This window comes from Gopherus evgoodei, chromosome 6, assembly GCF_007399415.2.
Source record: "Gopherus evgoodei ecotype Sinaloan lineage chromosome 6, rGopEvg1_v1.p, whole genome shotgun sequence".
NCBI classification, from domain to species: Eukaryota; Metazoa; Chordata; order Testudines; family Testudinidae; genus Gopherus; species Gopherus evgoodei.
In genome coordinates this window covers 137,694,845-137,713,788 of record NC_044327.1, presented here as the reverse complement: position 1 = coordinate 137,713,788, position 18,944 = coordinate 137,694,845, and the positions used below count along the sequence as shown (strand labels likewise).

The window sequence follows — 18,944 nt, the reverse complement described above, 5'->3', positions numbered from 1 at the left end:
CTGGTCTAATCTCAAGAGATCAGCCATTTAGCCAGGTCAATATATAACTCAGATCTTACAAATAACTGTGCTAATTCCAATCCTTCAGTGACTAAAAACTAGAGGTTTAATAATAAAAGAAAGAAAAATAGAGTTAATAATGGTTAACAGATCATATACATACAAAAAATTGCAAAGGCCTTCCATCAGGTTTGTAGCAATGATGGTATAGGTTGCTGGCTTCTAAAGTCTCTCTGGTAACTTCCAAAAGATTGGGAGGGCCCCATTCCATATTTCAGTATGCTCCTTTTTGTTGTCAATCTATAGTCCAGAGAATCAGGGCAGGAAAGAGGCAAAATGGAGATCTCAGGGGTCTTTTATATCCTCTGCTATATGCCTGGAAATGTACTGCCTCAAACAAAGCTCACAGCACAGTTTGTGGAAAGTTACTGGCTCAAGATGGAGTCCAGGATCACATGAGCATATCACATGTCCTTAAATGGCTTAATGATTTCTAGGGGCAGCCATTATCCATATTCGTGCTGAGGCATCCACAGGAAGGCTACTGGGTGGAATGTTTCTTCCGCTGTGGCTGGATGGTGTCAAACATGAGTCCCTCAAAGGCAGCCTATCCTGTAACATGCCAGATTTGGCTCAGGACATATCATCATAGAGGCACATGCCCACCCTGTCCAAAAGACAGAATGAGAACTAACCAACATGTCTTAGCACAACCAGATGCAAGATGGTCTATCTAGGAACAAAGAATGTAGGTCATACTTAAGCGACCCTTCTGTCAGATATCAGCAGCAACAAGGATCAGGTTCAAATATGATGGGGTTCCTCTTTAAATTAAACACACACCCAGAATTTGGATATAACGCGGTAAAGCAGTGCTTTGGGGGAGGTGGGACTGCGCACTCCGGTGGATCAAAGCAAGTTCAATACAATGTGATTTCACTGATAACAGTAAGATTTTTTGGCTCCCAAGGACAGTGTTATATTGAGATAGTAGTGTTCTTAGACAGAAGACTGAGTCATGAAAAGCAGCAAGACTGCCAAGAACTAGGATCACAGTAGATAGTCAGTTGAACATGAGCTCCCAGTGCTATGCTGTAGTTAAAAGGGCAGACATGATCCTTGGTTTCAGGGGACTGTCAAGTAGGACCAGGGAGGTGGTATTACCTCTGTATATAGCATTAATTAGACCATTACTGGAATACTGCAACCAGTTCTAGGGTCCAACAGAGACTGAGAATGGCTGAGCCATTACACACATTGAGTCTATTTCCCCATGTTAACTATGCTCACACCTCTTGTCAAACTGTCTGTAATGGTCTATCATGATTATCAGTACAAAAAATTCTTCTCTTAATTAGCCTCTTAGAGTTGGTAGGACAACTCCCAACTTTTCATGTTCTATGTATGTGTGTATATATCTCCTTACTATATGTTCCATTCTATGCATCCGATGAAGTGGACTGTAGCCTATGAAAGCTTATGTTCAAATAAATTTATTAGTCTAAGGTGCCACAAGTACTCCTGTTCTTTTTACTTCCAAAAAGGATGCTGACAAATTGGGATGGGTTCAGAAAAGAGCTACAAGAATGATTCAAGGTTTGGAAAGCGTGCCTTAATTGTGAGAGAGACAAACTCAATCTACGTAATTTATCCAAGAGAAGGTAAATAGGTGACTTGATCATTGTCTACATTTATTTCCAAGGAGGAAGAGATTTCTGATAGAAGAGGTCTCTTCAATCTAGCAAACAAAATCCTAATGAGATCCAGTGTCTGGAAGCTGACAGATTCAGATTAAAAATAAAAGTAGCATTTAAAAAAATACAGTGAGGATAATTTACCATTGGAATTTGCACAGGGATCACTTGGAAAATCTTTAAGTCAAGACTGAGTCTCATTTTGAAAAAAAGACATGTTTTGTTTTAACCAGAAATTATCAGCTTGATGCAGAAATTAAGTGGTCTGTTACACAGGAGGTCAGACTAGTTGATCATAATGATCCTTTCTGATCCTAATCTATTAATGTACCCATGGTTTTTGGTTTGACCAAAGAACCAGGTAAAGTTTAAGATGTACCTATGTTCGGGGCTTGGCTACACTTGAGTTACAGTGCTAGCGGTGGCTTTACAGCGCTGTAACTTACTCCCCATTCACACTAGCAAGGCACATACAGCACTGGCTGTACTGCACCTCAACGAGAGAAATAAAGAGAACAGCGCTGCTCTTTCAGCGCTGACGTGCCAGTGTAAACAGTGATTAATCTTACTACACTGTAACTGACCTCAGGAAGCTTCCCATAATGCTTTTTAAGTAAAAATAACACTCTCTGTTTTGTTGTGATGCCTCTCTTTGTTTTGTTGTGATCTCGGGGCTCCCGGAGCTGCTTATCTAAAAAAAAAAAAAACAAAAAAAAAAAAACAAAAAAAAAAAAAAACATACACACACATCTACTGTTTGCTCAAGCAGAGGCAGGCAGGGGGAATGAATGTCCATAGCTAGTGTTTGCTTGAGGAGAGCAGCAGCCAGGGGGCGGGGGGGGGGGGGGGAGGTCCGTTTTGGAGCAGCTGCTTATCTGGTCTGAAGGCTATTTGCATTTAGTGAATGAGAGAGGGGTGGGGGAAAGGGTCAAAACTTTTTAAATGATTGAAGGTTTGTGCTGTGTATATTCAAGTCCTTAGAACTTGCAAGGCAGGGAGCTGACACAGTGTCAGCTCCAAAAATCCACTCTCTCTGTCTCCCCTACGCTCCTTGTCACACTCCACCCAACCCCCCTCTTTTGAAAAGCATCTTGCAGCCACTTCAACACTGGGATAGCTGCCCATAATGCACCATTCCCAACACTGCTGCAAATGTGGCCACACTGCGGCGCTTTCCCTACACGGCTGTACGAAGACAGCTTTAACTCCCAGCGCTGTACAGCTGCAAGTGTAGCCAAATCCTCAGAGAACAGCATGCTGACCTGACACAGGGGCCTTGGCTACACTGGCACTTTACAGCGCTGCAACTTTCGTGCTCAGGGATGTGAAAAAACACCCCCTTGAGCGCTGCAAGATACAGCGCTGTAAAGCCTCAGTGTAATCAGTGCCACAGCGCTGGGAGCGCGGCTCCTAGCGCTGCAAGCTACACCCGTAGAGGATGTGGTTTACATGCAGCGCTGGGAGAGCTCTCTCCTAGCGCTGGCGCTCTGACCATACTCAGACTTCAAAGCACTGCCGCGGCAGCGCTTTGAAATTTCAAGTGTAGCCATACCCAGGGTTTGCAGCGCTGTTGGGAATGGTGCATTGTGGGCAGCTATCCCAGCGTTCAAGTGGCTGCAATGTGCTTTTCAAAAGAACGGGGTGAGGAAGACCGTGGGGGGGGGGGAGAGAGAGTGAGTGAGAGAGTGTGTGGATTTTTGGAGCTGTCAGCTCCCTGCCTTGCAAGTTCTAAGGACTGGAACATACGCATCACCAACCTGCAATCATTTTAAAAGTTTCTAGCCCTTTCCCCACCCCTCTCTTATTCACTAAATGCAAATTATGCACTCCGAGCTCCAACATGGACTCCCCCCTCCCCCTCTGTCCTGTGGCTTCTCTACTCAAGCAAACAACTGTGAACATTCCAAAGCAATTCCTCTGCCTCTTCGAGCAAACAGGAGCTGTGTTTGTTTTTTAGCTAAGCAGCTCCAGGGAGCCCGGTCTTCCAGTTTGTTGTGAACAGGCATTCTGGGATACCTCCTAATACCCTGGAGGTCAATTACAGCGCTTTTGGTGGCCACATCTGTGGAGCAGCACTGCATCACCAGCGCTGCAATCGTTATACCCCAAGCAGACCAGGTGTACAGCCAGCACTGCAGCCAGGGAGTTGCAGCGCTGGATGTGCCTTGCAGGTGTGAACAGTTACTAAGTTGCAGCGCTGTAAACCCACCACCAGCGCTGCAACTCTCCAGTGTAGCCATGGCCTCAGAGGTAATCTCCAGATTTTTGAATCTCTGCACTAGTTTAGGATCTCAAGGTGAAGCTAAGAGTATGGTTACACTTTAAACTTCAAAGCGCTGCCACGGCTCTCCCAGTGCTCTCCCAGTGCTGCGCATACTCCACATCCTCATGGGGTTTAGCTTGCAGCGCAGGGAGCTGTGCTCCCAGTGCTGCGGCACCATTTACACTGGCACTTTATAGCGATGTATCTTGCAACGCTCAGGGGGGTGTTTTTTTCACACCCCTGAGCCAGAAAGTTGCACCGCTGTAAAGCGCCAGTGTAACCAAGGCCTGAGTGTAGGAAGGTGTGAATTTGCAGAACCCTTATCTCTGGGCTTCATTATTTTCACCTCTTCAACACCACACCCACATCACTACCACCTATGCCCTATCTCCTATCCATTCAAAACACAACCACTAAAATGATCAGCCTCTCCCACTTCAACTATATCAGGTTCAAGATTTTTGTCCTATTCTTCAAAACCCTTCCATTCATCACATCACCTAGGGACCATTGCCAGCTGAAGATAGCCAGATAGCTCCAGCCACTCCTTTCTACCCTCCACACCCCTCCTGCCCCGGTGGGTGGAGTGGCTCAAGAGCATGAGTACCAACCTCAGAGCAAACTGTTACAAATCAGTGCACAAATGGCAAACTGATTGTGAGTTCTATACTTAGATCTCACCAACCCAGCATCAAGTGTGAACTCCTTAAGCATTGTAATAGCCTTAACATGGAGTCAGAAACAGTCCCTTTGGATACTCTATCTTACCACCTAGGCAAGCCTGCCTTTGTGATAGATGGTCCCTTACACCAAAAATCCCAACAATATTCAGGTTACTCTCAGTTTCAAAGGACCAGTCACTTACCCCAGGTCAATTGTATCTCAGATCTGTCATCACACACAACACTTGTAGCCAATCCTATATTAAATGTTGTAGTTATGTTCCTGAAAAATGCTCCTTTAAGCAAATGATGTTAAGTGAGTCCAATTTCCCCATAAGAATTAATGTAAATGGGGGGGTTAGGTTCCAGGGAAATTTTTTTCACAAGACTATATCATATATATTATACACACACAGAGTACAAGTTTTAAACAATTTAACACTGTAAACATCAATGGTGATTGTGAAGCTTGGTTGAGTTGGTGGAGTTAGAGGGTGGGATATTTCCCAGGGGATGCCTTATTGCTAAATGATGAACTAGCGCTCAGCTGAGCCCTCAAGGATTAAACACACTGTTGTTAATGTAGCCTCACACTCTACAAGGCAGCAGGAATGGAGAGAGGAGACACAGCATGAAAGAGAGAGACAGAGACACTGTGTGTGAGAGACACGTCCATTGCCTCTTAAGTACGCTGACACCACTCCTAAGTACATTTGCTGATCTACTTAAAAAGGCAATGTACTTAGGAGTGGTGTCAGCGTACTTACAGGGGAAATGCACTAGTCTTATACACACACACACACACACACACACACACACACACACACTCTGTGGAGGAGCAAGGGGACACCCTGACATTAGCACCCCTCTTCCCAGCAAGCAGGAGACTCCTGGGAGCAGCTCCAAGGCAGAGGGCTGGAGCAGCACACAGCAGTGGCAGGGGGGGAAGGACAGCTGAACTGCCTGACAATTGATAGCCTGCTGGGCAGCTGCCGATCCACCCTGGTTCCAAGCCCCCACCAGCTAGCTCCAACAGGCTACTCTTCCTGAAAGCAATAGACAAAGCATGCGGCTGCCAAACAAAATTATAAGGGAGCATTGTGCAACTTTAAACAAGCTGTCATGGTATAATTCCCTACTCTGAACCTTAGCGTTCAAAAGATGGGGTACCAGCATGAATTCCTCTAAGCTCAATTACCAGCTTAGTACTTGTAGCGCTGCCACCAACCAGGAATTCCAGTGCCTGGTATGCTCTGGTCCCCCCAAAACCTTGCCCGGGGACCCCCAAGACCCAGACCCTCTGGATCTTCACACAAGGAAAGTAAACCCTTTCCCTCACTGTTGCCTCTCCCAGGCTTCCCCTCCCTGGGTTACCCTGGAAGATCACTGTGATTCAAACTCCTTGAATCTTAAAACAGAAAGGAAAATCCACCTTCCCCCCTCCTTTTCTCTCCCCTTCCCAGACTCTTCCTGAGAGAGAAAGTAATCCTAACCCAGAGAGAAAATTAACCTCTCTCTCCCCCTTCCCTCCTTTCTCCCCACCAATTCCCTTGTGGATCCAGACCCAGTTCCCTGGGGTCTCACCAGAATAAAAAAACCAATCAGGTTCTTAAACAAGAAAAGCTTTTAATTAAAGAAAGAAAAAACAGTAAAAATTATCTTTGTAAATTTAAGATGGAATGTGTTACAGGGTCTTTCAGCTATAGACACTGGGAATACCCTCCCAGCCTAAGTATACAAGTACAAATTAAAACCCTTCCAGCCAAATACACATTTGCAAATAAAGAAAACAAACATAAGCCTAACTCGTCTTATCTACCTAGTACTCACTATTCTGGATCTATAAGAACCTGTATCGGAGAGATTGGAGAGAAACCTGGTTGCACGTCTGGTCACTCTCAGAACCCAGAGAGAACAACCACCAAAAATCTAACAGTACACACAAAAACTTCCCTCCCTCAAGATTTGAAAGTATCCTGTCCCCTGATTGCTCCTCTGGTCAGGTGACAGCCAGGCTCACTGATCTTGTTAATTCTTTACAGGCAAAAAAGATATGAAGTACTTCTGTTCTATTAACTCTTATTTATCTGTTTATGACACAAGCATGTTTCCTAATTGATCAGCAATGTAACAATGAAACAACCTTAACTGGTTTGGACTCTAAGTGAGAAGTTACTGTACCTAAGGATTCATTAACTATAAGAAAAAGAAATGAGAGTTATTTACAAAGTTAAAACAGATAAACATACACACACAAATGAAAGTAGTTAAGGGAATAACATTTACATCTAACTGGGATAAATACAACATGGTTTTACAAAAGGTAGATCATGCCAGACCCAATCTGATCTACTTCTTTGAGAAGATAATTGATTTTTTCGACAAAGGAAATGCAGTAGGTCTAATTTACCTGGATTTCAGTAAGGCATTTGATACAGTTCCACACAGGAAATTAGTTAAATTGCAGAAGATGGAGATTAATATGAGAATTAAAAAGTGGATAGGGAACTGGCTAAAGGGGAGACTACAACAGGTCATACTGAAAGGTGAACTGAAGGGAGGTTACTAATGGAGTTCCTCAGCGATCGGTTTTGGGGCCAATCTTATTTAAAATTTGTATTAATGACCTTGGCACAAAAAAAATGGGAGTGTACTAATAAAATCTGAAGATAACACAAAGTTGGGAACAAATATCGGGGGTAGCTGTGTTAGTCTATATCCACAAAAACAACAAGGAGTCCGGTAGCACCTTAAAGACTAACATTTATTTGGGCATAAGCTTTCATTGGTAAAAAACCAGCACTGCATCTGAAGAAGTAAGGTTTTTTTACCCATGAAATCATATGTCCAAATAAATCTGACAATCTTTAAGGTGCCACCGGACTCCTTGTTGTACAAAGTTGGGAGGTATTGCCAATATGGAGGAGGCCTGGAATATCATACAAGAAGATCTGGATGACCTTGAAAAGTGGAGTAATATAAACGGTATGGAATTTGATAATACAAAGTGCAATGTCATGCAGTTAAGGACTAACAGGAATTTTAACTATAAGATGGGAACTTATCAGTTGTGACAGAGGAGGAGAAAGACCTGGTGTATTGGCTGCAGGATAACTATGAGCTGCCAATACGATGCTGCCACAAAAAAGGCTACTACTAGTGGGAGTTTCCATCGATTCCAAGGCTAGATGGGACCCCTGTGATCATCTAGTATGACCACTTATAAAAACACTGGCCGTAGAACTTCCTGCAAAATAACTTCTTTGGAATCAGAGCAGATCTTTTAAAAAACATCCAACCCAAATATTGCTGGTGACTGAGACTCCATCACAACCCTTGGTAAATTGTTTCAATAGTTAATCACGCACTGTAAACAATTTATGCCTTCTTTCCATTTTGAGTTTATTTAGAATTGCCTTGACCCACTTGATCTTGTTCTGCCTTCCCTCTACTACAAGAGATCCCTTTACAGGCACTTCTAGACTGTGATCAAGTCACCTCTTCTCCATCTTTGTTAAGCTAGCTAGGCTGAGCTTCTTCATTTTCAACTGTAACACACATTTTTCCAGACCATTAATAATTATTGTAACCATTCCCTAAATCCTCTACAATTTTTCAACACCCTTTTTAGAGCATTGACATCAGAACTAGACACAGTATTAATTATTGCAGTAATGGGAACACCAATGCTGCATACAGAGGTAACAGCACCTCCCTGCTGCTGCTGCTCTATATTCCCTTGTCAATCCCTCCTAATCTCATGTTAGCCCACTAGGCGCTCATGTTCAGTTGCTTATATACAATAGCTAAATTAAATGCTTTAAAGAAGTAGAGTAAATTATATTAGTAGTTACTTTTATTAGAGTTGATCTTCTTGGAAAAGATTACAAGTTCACTTGACAAAGAAATATTTTCTTCAATACTATATTATTAGCATTATATTATATTTCCATCATTTAACTCCATATATGGAGTTTTGCTTCAGCCATGCCATAATTTTGTCCAAGATCAATATTATGCAAGCCATACTATAGTTACCTGACTTATCCTGTTTATTCTTTTTAAATATTAGTACAATGGCTGTCTTCCAGGCCTCTGAAACTTCCTCACCATTCCAAGACTTAATCATAGATTTTAAAGCTATTTCAAGGCCAAGAAGGGAGCATTAAAATTTCAATTTTGACCTCCTGCAAAAGATCAAACATCCAGAAACCTCTTCAGCCAGTTCCTTATAGAATCATAAAAATATAGCCTAGGAAGAGACCTTGAGAGGTCACTAAGTCCAGCCCCTTGCACTGAGGTAGAACCATGTAAACCAAGGCCATCCCTGACAGAGGTTTTGCCCAAGCTGGTCTTAAAAACCTTAAAAATGACAGGGATTCCACAGCCTCCCTTGGAAGCCTGTTCCAGATTTTAACTACCCTTATCATTAGAAAGCTTTTCCTAATATCTAACTGTGATAGAGTAGGGGCTGTCTGCATGGGGGATGGGAGAGCAGGGGAGGACTCTAGGGGAAGGACTATACCTGAGCCTGTAACCTGAGCTAGGCAAGGGGGGGGTGGGAGGTCAACACTTTTGCCCGGGAAGCTAGACAAAGGAAGGGGCCGGCAGGAGGGGGTTAGTTTCAGTTTCGTTTTGGGGCTGTGTGGGTGGAATTCAGGGTATCCTAAGCTGGGATTCAAGCACCCTGAAAGCCCAGAAGGGCTCGATTGAGGGGTCCTGACTGTGCCTGCAAGCTCTGCTGTAACCTGCGTTCCTATTGTCCAATAAACCTTCTGTTTTACTGGCTGGCTGAGAACCACTGTGAGTCCCAGGAAGAGGGGTGCAGGACCGGACTCCCCTGCACTCCGTGACACTAACCTAAATCTCCTTTGCTGCCGATTAAACCCATTGCTTCTTTTCCTACCTTCAGTGGACAGATATAAAGAGGCCTGTGATCAGTTGTTCTCTAACAGACCTTTACATATTTGAAGGCTGTTATTGGATTCCCCCCTCAGTCTTCTTGTCTCTGAACTAAACATCTCCAGTTTTTTTATACCTTTTCCTCAGACTGGGTTTTCTAAACCTTTTATCATTTTTCTTGTTCTCCTCCGAATTCTCTCAAATTTGTCCACATCTTTCCTAAAATGCGACATCGGAAACTGGACATAGTACTGCAGCTGAGGCCTCAGCAGTGCTGAGTAAAGTGAGAAAAGTACCTCCTGTGTCTTACACATAAACACTCTTGTTAATATCTCCAGAAGGATTAGCCTTTTTTGCAACTGCATCACATTGTTGACTCATACAGTAACTCCTCACTCAATGTTGTAGTTATGTTCCTGAAAAATGCAACTTTGGATTCACTTAACATCATTTCTCATAATTTCCGTATAATAATTGATGTAAATGGAAGGGAGGTTAGGTTCCAGGGAAATGTTTTTCACCAAACAAAAGACATTATGTACATATACAGTATAAGTTTTACACAATTTTAAATAAACAGTTTAATATTGTACACAACAATGAATGATTATGAAGCTTGGTTGAGGTGGTGGAGTAAGAGGGTGGAATATTTCCCAGGGAATGCCTTGCTGCTAAATGAACTAGCACTCAGCTGTGCCCTCATGGGTTAATACGCTGTTGTTAATGTAGCCTCAGGGTATGGCTATACTTGAAATTTCAAAGCGCTGCCGCGGCAGCGCTTTGAAGTGTGAGTGTAGTCGGAGCGCCAGCGCTGGGAGAGAGCTCTCCCAGCTCTGCACGTAAACCACATCCCTTACAGGTGTAGCTTGCAGCGCTGGGAGCTGCGCTCCCAGTGCTGCAGCACTGATTACACTGAGGCTTTACAGCGCTGTATCTTGCAGCAATCAGGGGGATGTTTTTTCACACCCCTGAGCACGAAAGTTGCAGCGCTGTAAAGTGCCAGTGTAGCCATTGCCTCACATTCTACAAGGCAGCATGGACTGAGGCAGGAGGGAGGAAACACAATAGATGCACTTCCCTGCAAAAACTGAGCATGATGAGTTCAGGCTATCCATCTGGAGTGCATCACTCCCTCCTCCTGACAGCACATGCACAGCTTCACAGGTGCTGACTTTCCAAAGTGCTGGGGGGGTGCGTGCATGAGTGAGAGAGAAATGTGCATTGCCCCTTTAAGTACACTGACGCCACTTCAAGTAAGTTACCCTTTTAAGCAGATCAGCCAGTTCAGACAGGAAGCAACAGCTTCCAGCAAGATCCCTCCTTTCTGTCCCTGAGCCCTGTCCCCCTCCTCCGCTTTGTGGAGAGGGAGTATGGAGCTGGGGGACATCCAGATATCAGTCCCCCTCTCCCCTCCCCCAACAAGCAGGAAACTCCCAGGAGTAGCTCCAAGGCAGAGGGCAGGTCAGGAACAGCATGGCAATGGGGACAGGGCCAGTTGAATTGCTGCTTGGCAGCTGCCGAGCCACATATCTTACAGGGAATTTAGGGGAGCTGATGGGGTGGTGCTGCCAGCACACATACACTCCCCCGCCCCCAGTTCTAAACCCCACAAGAAGGGGTTGCTCTTCTAGAGAGTCCTCCAAACAGTGGACAAAGCCAGCAGCGGCCAAAACAATGTTATAAGGAAGCATTGCACAACTTTAACAGAGCTTGTTCCCTAATAGATCAGCAACATAACAATGAAACAATGTTAACTGGGACAAGTTTAAGTGGTGAGTTACTATATTCAATTTGTGGTGAAAACAGAGGTAAAGAGGTGAAAATAATGAAGCCCAGAGATGAGTGTTCTGCAAATTCACACCCTCCTCATGACCCTCAGATCCTGTTCAGCAGTACTGCCACTTAGAAAAAATCAAATGCACAACTACAAAATTGGCTCTCTTAAGTGAGGTACTTAGCACTTGTTTTTACTGATTTTTGTCTTGTTGAATTCAGACCAATTCTCCAACCTGTCAAGGTCATTTTGAATTCTAATTCTGTCCTCTAAACTACTTACAATCCCTTCTAGCTTGGTGTCTGTGACACTCTGTACCTCAACAATAGCATCCTGGCACCCCCATATTCATCACTGTGATATGATTATGAATCTGTTGAACATTACTATTCTGTTGAATTATGTATTTTACCATTGTATCTGAAGTTATGATGAAGTTTTGCTAGCCCACAGCTAGCCGTTCAGTGGCCACAAAGGAGCAACACATACTGGCCAGACAGGCATTGGGCCCATCAAGAAGAATCCACTCTTCCAGAGATTCCTCAGTAAGAGCATGTACTGAGCAGGGGCTGTCTAACACCGTCACAGCAAGGATCTTTCTATCAGCTGGAGAGAAAGTATAAATAAGGGTCAATGGCATCACCACAGGGCTTCTCTCCTACCCCATCTTAACACCTGGAAGATGATTTGGAAGACAAAGACTGAACTGGAGAGATTGGTACCAGGCTGAGAAGGAAACTCTGCCTTTGTAATAAGAACGGTCAACTAACTGCCTGAAATATCCAGTGGGATGAGAAACTGCTTGATTCAAATCTTGCTTAATCTGTGGAATTTAGACTGTGATTTTATTCTTATTTCTTATGTAACCAACTTTGATCTCTATGCCTACTACTTATAAACAGTTAATCTATCTTTGTGTAGTTAATAAATCTGTTTTATATTTTACCTAAAACAGTGTGTTTCTGGTTGAAGTTCTTAGAGAATCTCAGCTCAGGTTAACAAGGGTTGTTGCCAGTCCAACAAAGGGTAGGGAAGTGCAAACTAATTAATAAGCTCACACTGTCCAAGGGAGTCTTCAGTAGTGTAAGATGGTATATTTCTGGGGTGCAAGGCTGGGGTTATTTTCAGGGCTCTGGAGCAGAGCCTGGAGCTGGAGCGTGGAGCAGCTCCAGAGCACTGGAGCTGCAGGTTTTTGCTTGGTGCTGAAGCAGAGCTGGAGCACAGCTCCAAAGCCCTGGATTTGCTAGTGCCTCTCTTTGTATAATTCAGGAGTGTCTCAGGGTATGTCTACATCTACAATTTTTCAGCGCTGGTTGTTACAGCTGTATTAGTACAGCTGTATAGGGCCAGCGCTGCAGAGTGGCCACACTTACAGCAACCAGCGCTGCAAGTGGTGTTAGATGTGGCCACACTGCAGCGCTGTTGGGCGGCTTCAAAGGGGGGTTCGGGGAATGCGAGAGCAAACCGGGGAAGGAGACCAGCTTCCCCGCGGTTTGCTCTCACGTTCCCCGAACCCCCCCTGCAAACCGCAGGGAAGGAGACCTGCTTGCACTGGGGTTCGGGGAAAGCGAGAGCAAACCGGGGAAGGAGACCAGCTTCCCCGCGGTTTGCTCTCGCGTTCCCCAAACCCCCCTGCAAACCGCAGGGAAGGAGACCTGCTTGCATGGGGGTTCGGGGAACGCAAGAGCAAACCGGGGAAGGAGACCTGCTTGATTACCAGAGAGGCTTCCTCAGGTATGCTGGGATACCTGCTTATTCCACGGAGGTCAAGAAAAGCGCTGGTAAGTGTCTACACTTGATTACCAGCGCTGGATCATCAGCGCTGGATCCTCTACACCCGAGACAAAACGGGAGTACGGCCAGCGCTGCAAACAGGGAGTTGCAGCGCTGGTGATGCCCTGCAGATGTGTACACCTCCTAAGTTGCAGCGCTGTAACCCCCTCACCAGCGCTGCAACTTTGTGATGTAGACAAGCCCTCAGACAGCATTCATGCAATTTCGCTGGCTGTAGGTCTCCATATGCTGATGCATGAGTGATCACAGCACCTGGAGGAGTTTGCTGCTTGTCACTGGCATATCATTGTGAGAGAGCCCAGGCTCAAGAGTTAAGGCAGCACAGCGGTCCCACATTCCCAGGCTGTACTCTGGAGACATGTCACAGTGTCATCTGCAAATTTTATAAGCATGTTCTCCATTTCCTTATACAAGTCATTAATGAAAATATTGATGAGTACTGGGCCCAAGATTGACCCCTGTGGGATCGCACTAGATACACCCTCCAGTTTGATGACAAACCATTGATACCCACTCTTTGAGTAAAATCTTCAGCCAGCTCTACACCTATCTTATAGTAATTTCATCTAGACACTGCTTGTCCCTAGTTTGCTTATGAGAATATCATGTGGGAGTGCATCAAAAAAGTTTTAGTAAAACCAAAATATATAGAATCATAGATGATTAGTGTTGGAAGAGACCTCAGGAGGTCATCTATTCCAACTTCCTGCTCAAAGCAGGACCAACCACAAATAAATCACCCCTGCCTGGGCTTTGTCAAGCCGGGCTATCTTGATTATAACTACAAAAGATTTTTGTCTATTAATTAGCCTCTTAGAGTTGGTAAGACAATTCCCACCTTTTCATGTTCTCTGTATGTGTATCTCTCTCTCTCCTCACTATATGTTCCACTCTATTTATCCGACGAAGCAGGCTGTAGCCCATGAAAGCTTATGCTCAAAATAAAGGTGCCACAAGTACTCGTTCTTTTTGTGGATTAAGTTTAGAAGTGTGAGCAACAAGGGTGATGTCGTTGTGGGAGTCTGAACAGACCACCAGACCAGGGGGATGAGGTGGACGAGGCTTTCTTCCGGCAACTAACAGAAGTTACTAGCTTGCAGGCCCTGGTTCTCATTGGAGACTTTAATCACCTTGATATCTGCTGGGATAGCAATATAATGGTGCACAGACAATCCAGAAAGTTTTTTTAAAGTGTAAGGGACAATCTTCTGGTGCAAGTGCTTGAGGAACCAACTAGGGTCAGAACTCTTCTTGACCTGCTGCTCACAAACTGGGAAGAATTAGTAGGGGAGCAAAAGTGGATGGGAACCTGGGAAGCAGTGACCATGAGATGGTCGAGTTCAGGATCCTGACACAAGGAAGAAAGGAGAGCAGCAGAATACAGACCCTGGACTTAAGAAAAGCAGACTGACTCCCTCAGGGAACTGATGGGCAGGATCCCCTGGGAGAATAACATGAGGGGGAAAGGAGTCCAGGAGGGCTGGCTGTATTTTAAAGAATCCTTATTGAGGTTGCAGGAACAAACCATCCCAATGTGTAGAAAGAATAGTAAATATGGCAGGTGACAAGCCTGGCTTAACAGTGAAATCTTTGCTGATCTTAGACACAAAAAAGAAGCTTACAAGAAATGGAAGCTTGGACAAATGACCAGGGAGAACTATAAAAATATTGCTCAGGCATGCAGGAGTGAAATCAGGAAGGCCAAATCATACTTAGAGTTGCAGCTAGCAAGGGATGTTAAGAGTAACAACATGAAGAAACCCTTCTTATGCTAGCAATAACAAGAAAGTCAAGGAAAAAGTGTGGGCCCCTTACAGAATGAGGGAGGCAACCTAGGCCATGTCTACATCTAAAATTTTGCAGCGCTGGTTGTTACAGCTGTATTAGTACAGCTGTATAGGGCCAGCGCTGCAGAGTGGCCACACTTACAGCAACAGCGCTGCAGTGTGGCCACATCTAACACCACTTGCAGCGCTGTTGGGCGGCTTCAAGGGGGGTTCCGGGAACGCGAGAGCAAACCGGGAAAGGAGACCAGCTTCGCCGCGGTTTGCTCTCGCGTTCCCGGAGCCACCCTGCAAACCGCAGGGAAGGAGACCTGCTTGCTCGGGGTTCCGGGAACGCGAGAGCAAACCGGGAAAGGAGACCAGCTTCGCCGCGGTTTGCTCTCGCGTTCCCCGAACCACCCTGCAAACCGCAGGGAAGGAGACCTGCTTGCTCGGGGTTCCGGGAACGAGAGAGCAAACCGGGAAAGGAGACCAGCTTCGCCGCGGTTTGCTCTCGCGTTCCCCGAACCCCCCTGCAAACCGCAGGGAAGGAGACCTGCTTGCTCGGGGTTCCGGGAACGAGAGAGCAAACCGGGAAAGGAGACCAGCTTGATTACCAGAGGCTTCCTCCTTCCACGGAGGTCAAGAAAAGCGCTGGTAAGTGTCTACATTGGATTACGAGCGCTGGATCACCAGCGCTGGATCCTCTACACCCGAGACAAAACGGGAGTACGGCCAGCGCTGCAAACAGGGAGTTGCAGCGCTGGTGATGCCCTGCAGATGTGTACACCTTCAAAGTTGCAGCGCTGTAACTCCCTCACCAGCGCTGCAACTTTCTGATGTAGACAAGCCCCTAGTGTCAGAGGATGTGGAAAAAGCTAATGTACTCAATGCTTTTTTTGCCTCTGTCTTCACAAACAAGGTCAGCTCCCAGACTGCTGCACTGGGCAGCACAGCATGGGGAAGAGGTGACCAGCCCTCTGTGGAAAAAAGTGGTTCAGGACTATTTAGAAAAGCTGGATGAGCACTAATCCATAGGGCCAGATGCGCTGCAGCCGAGAGTACTAAAGGAGTTGGCAAATGTGATTGCAGAGCCATTGGCCATTATCTTTGAAAACTCATGGCAATCAGGGGAGGTCCTGGATGACTAGAAAAAGACTAATGTACTGCCCATCTTAAAAAAAGGGAATAGGATCCGAGGAAGTACAGGCCAGTCAGCCTGACCTCAGTTCCTGGAGCAGGTCCTCAAGGAATCAATTCTGAAGCACTTCGAGGAGAGGAAAGTGATCAAGAACAGTGAATCCATGCTGACTAAGGGCAAGTCATGCCTGACTAACCTAATTGCCTTCTATGAGAAGATAACTGGATCTGTGGATGAGCAGAAAGCAGTGGACGTGTTATTCCTTGACTTTAGCAAAGCTTTTGATACTGTCTCCTACAGTATTCTTGCCGGCAAGTTAAAGAAGTTGGATGAATGGACTATAAGGTAGATAAAAAGCTGGCTAGATCATCGGGCTCAATGGGTAGTGATCAATGGCTCCATGTCTAGTTGGCAGCCAGTATCAAGCAGAGTGCCCCAAGGGTCAGTCCTGGGGCTGCTTTTGTTCAATATATTCATTAAATGATCTGGAGGATGGCGTGGACTGCACTCTCAGCAAGTTTGCAGATGACACCTAACTGGGACAGGTGGTAGATACGCTGGAGGGTAGGGATAGGATACAGAGGGACCTAGACAAATTAGAGAATTGGGCCAAAAGAAATCTGTTGAGGTTCAACAAGGACAAGTGTAGAGTCTTGCATTTAGGACCGAAGAATCCCATGCACTGCTGCAGACTAGGGACCAAATGGCTAGGCAGCAGCTCCACAGATGAGGACTTAGGGGTTACAGTGAACAAGAAACTGGATATGAGTCACTAGTGTGCCATTATTGCCAAGAAGGCTAACGGCATATTGGGCTGTATAAGTAGGGGCATTGCCAGCAGATCGAGGGGCGTGATCTTTCCCCTCTATTTGACATTGGAGAGGTCTTATCTGGAGTACTGTGTCCAGTTTTGAGCCCCACACTACTAGAAGGATGTGGAAAAATTGTAAAGAGTCTAGCAGAGGGCAACAAAAATGATTAGGGGGCTGGAGCACCTGATTTATGAGGAGAGGCCGAGGGAACTGGGATTATTTAGTCTGCAGAAAAGAAGAATGAGGCGGGATTTGATAGCTGCTTTCAGCTATCTGAAAGGAGGTTCCAAAGAGGATGGATCTAGACTGTTCTCAGTGGTAGCAGATGACAGAACAAGGAGTAATGGTCTCAAGTTGCAGTGAGGAAGGTTTAGGTTGGATATTAGGAAAAACTTTTTCACTGGGAGGGTGGTAAAACACTGGAATGGGTTACTTAGGGAGGTGGTGGAATCTCCTTCTTTAGAGGTTTTTAATGTCAGGCTTGACAAAGCCCTGGCTGGGATTATTTAGTTGGAATTGGTCCTGCTTTGAGCAGGGTGTTGGACTAGATGACATCCTGAGGTCCCTTCCAACCCTGATATTCTATGATTCTAAGTTGAAAATGAAGAGGCAGAGAGAGGATATGATGGAGAAAGAGGACATCTTAGAGAGGAATATGAGATGTTACAGAGATGGAAGTTTGGGATGTTAGGGAGAAAGGATAAAAAGTTGGGCTGGATATAAAACAGAAATATATAGGGGCGCAGTACCAATCCTCCGCACAAGCCTCACAGGGTCTCCCTCAATACTGCTGCTATGCAGGGAAGGGATCAGAGTAGGGGAAGCAAGAATGATATCAAGATCTCTGAGGGAATATGACTGCCATTTGTGAAAAATAATCATAATTTAGAAGGCTGGAGAGACCTCTGGCTGATGCTGCATGTGCAGGTAGCAGCTGTAGCCAGGGGCAATCCTTTCCATCCGCATGCAGTAAGATAAATGTGAACATTTCTCTGAAATAATAGAGCCATACTCTATTTAACCATGTTTTTTGTCATCTTGATATTAGACTCTTACAGCATGATGGGAGGCACAAGTAGTGATTAGGGTACAGATCCACAAGGATAATGAGGCACGTACATCCCAGTTTTGGCTCCATGGAAATCCACAAGACTCCTGGCAAACTTGGTGGGCACTTACATTTTAGAGATAAAAGTTTTGCACTCTCAGCATGCACACTGCTACCTCATTCTAGGCATCTAGATGGGTATCTCCCACCCAGTGAGAGCCCGAGAGTGAGGGAAGATGAGTGTTTGGGCCCTGCACACAACGTAGGTGGGCAATCAAGTAAGTGTGCTCAGTCACCCATTGGATCAGGTAGGTACTTTCAAATCCAGGAGGACATAGTGGTAGTGCCCTTATAACCTTTTGCCTAGTGGTTAGAGCACTCACCTGAGATGTAGGAGCCCCAGTTACCAGAAAGAGATAAGAGATTTGAAAAGGGCATCTCCCACCTCTCAGGAGAATCCTCTGACCACTGACTTATGGGATACTCTGATGTGGGGCTCCCTCCATCTCTCCAGTTGAAGCTGTTCCACTGTGGATAAATAATGAAAGAGCAATTGGAGCAGGAGGACTGGACCACAGAGTCAATCCTTCTCACTGTGGCCCAATGACTATGATTGTGGATAAACGCCTATAGTCATTTCTCCCAGTCCTCCCCCCTACAGCTCTCCCTCTGCCCCCACAACAAAGTACAACAGCCGAGCACATGGTCCTCCTGCCCCGCCACACACCACACACACAATACATTAGAACAAAGGCTCTGCCCCCCACCTCACAGGACAGCGCATGACTCTGGCTCCCTACCCCACACCTACACCCACAATGCGGGGAGCACAGCCGTGCCTCCACGTACAACGGGACAGCGCACGGCCCTGCCGCCCCCTGCTCCCGTACAGCGGGGGCGCGCACCCACTCCCGGCCCACAGACTCTCGCACAGCGAGGGGACAACGGTACAGATTACATCGCCCCTCAGCAGGGCGCGGCTCCGAGCGGGAACCCCGGCGCCCCATTACCTGCGCTCGCTGGACCTCTGTCAGTAACGCTTCTCCCAGCCAGGCCGCCCCGCCCAGCATTCAAACGGCCGCTGCCGCGCG

General features: G+C 45.8%; 1 protein-coding gene across 5 annotated transcripts in view; it reads right to left on the bottom strand.

The window, feature by feature from the left end:
* The window catches only part of ARHGEF39 (Rho guanine nucleotide exchange factor 39), an 88,215-nt gene extending 69,271 nt beyond the window's left edge, over positions 1–18,944 (bottom strand). For 4 of the 5 annotated variants that reach the window (XR_004000969.1, XM_030567087.1, XM_030567088.1 and 1 more), the window contains exon 1: positions 18,864–18,944. Coding sequence is in view for 3 of the 5 variants with exons in the window: in XM_030567087.1 (XP_030422947.1) it covers positions 18,864–18,923 (60 nt within the window). In the remaining 2 variants the exon portion in view is untranslated. Of the gene's footprint in view, positions 1–18,236; positions 18,285–18,863 lie in introns of those variants that run through there. The other variant, XM_030567089.1, reaches the window with a different exon arrangement.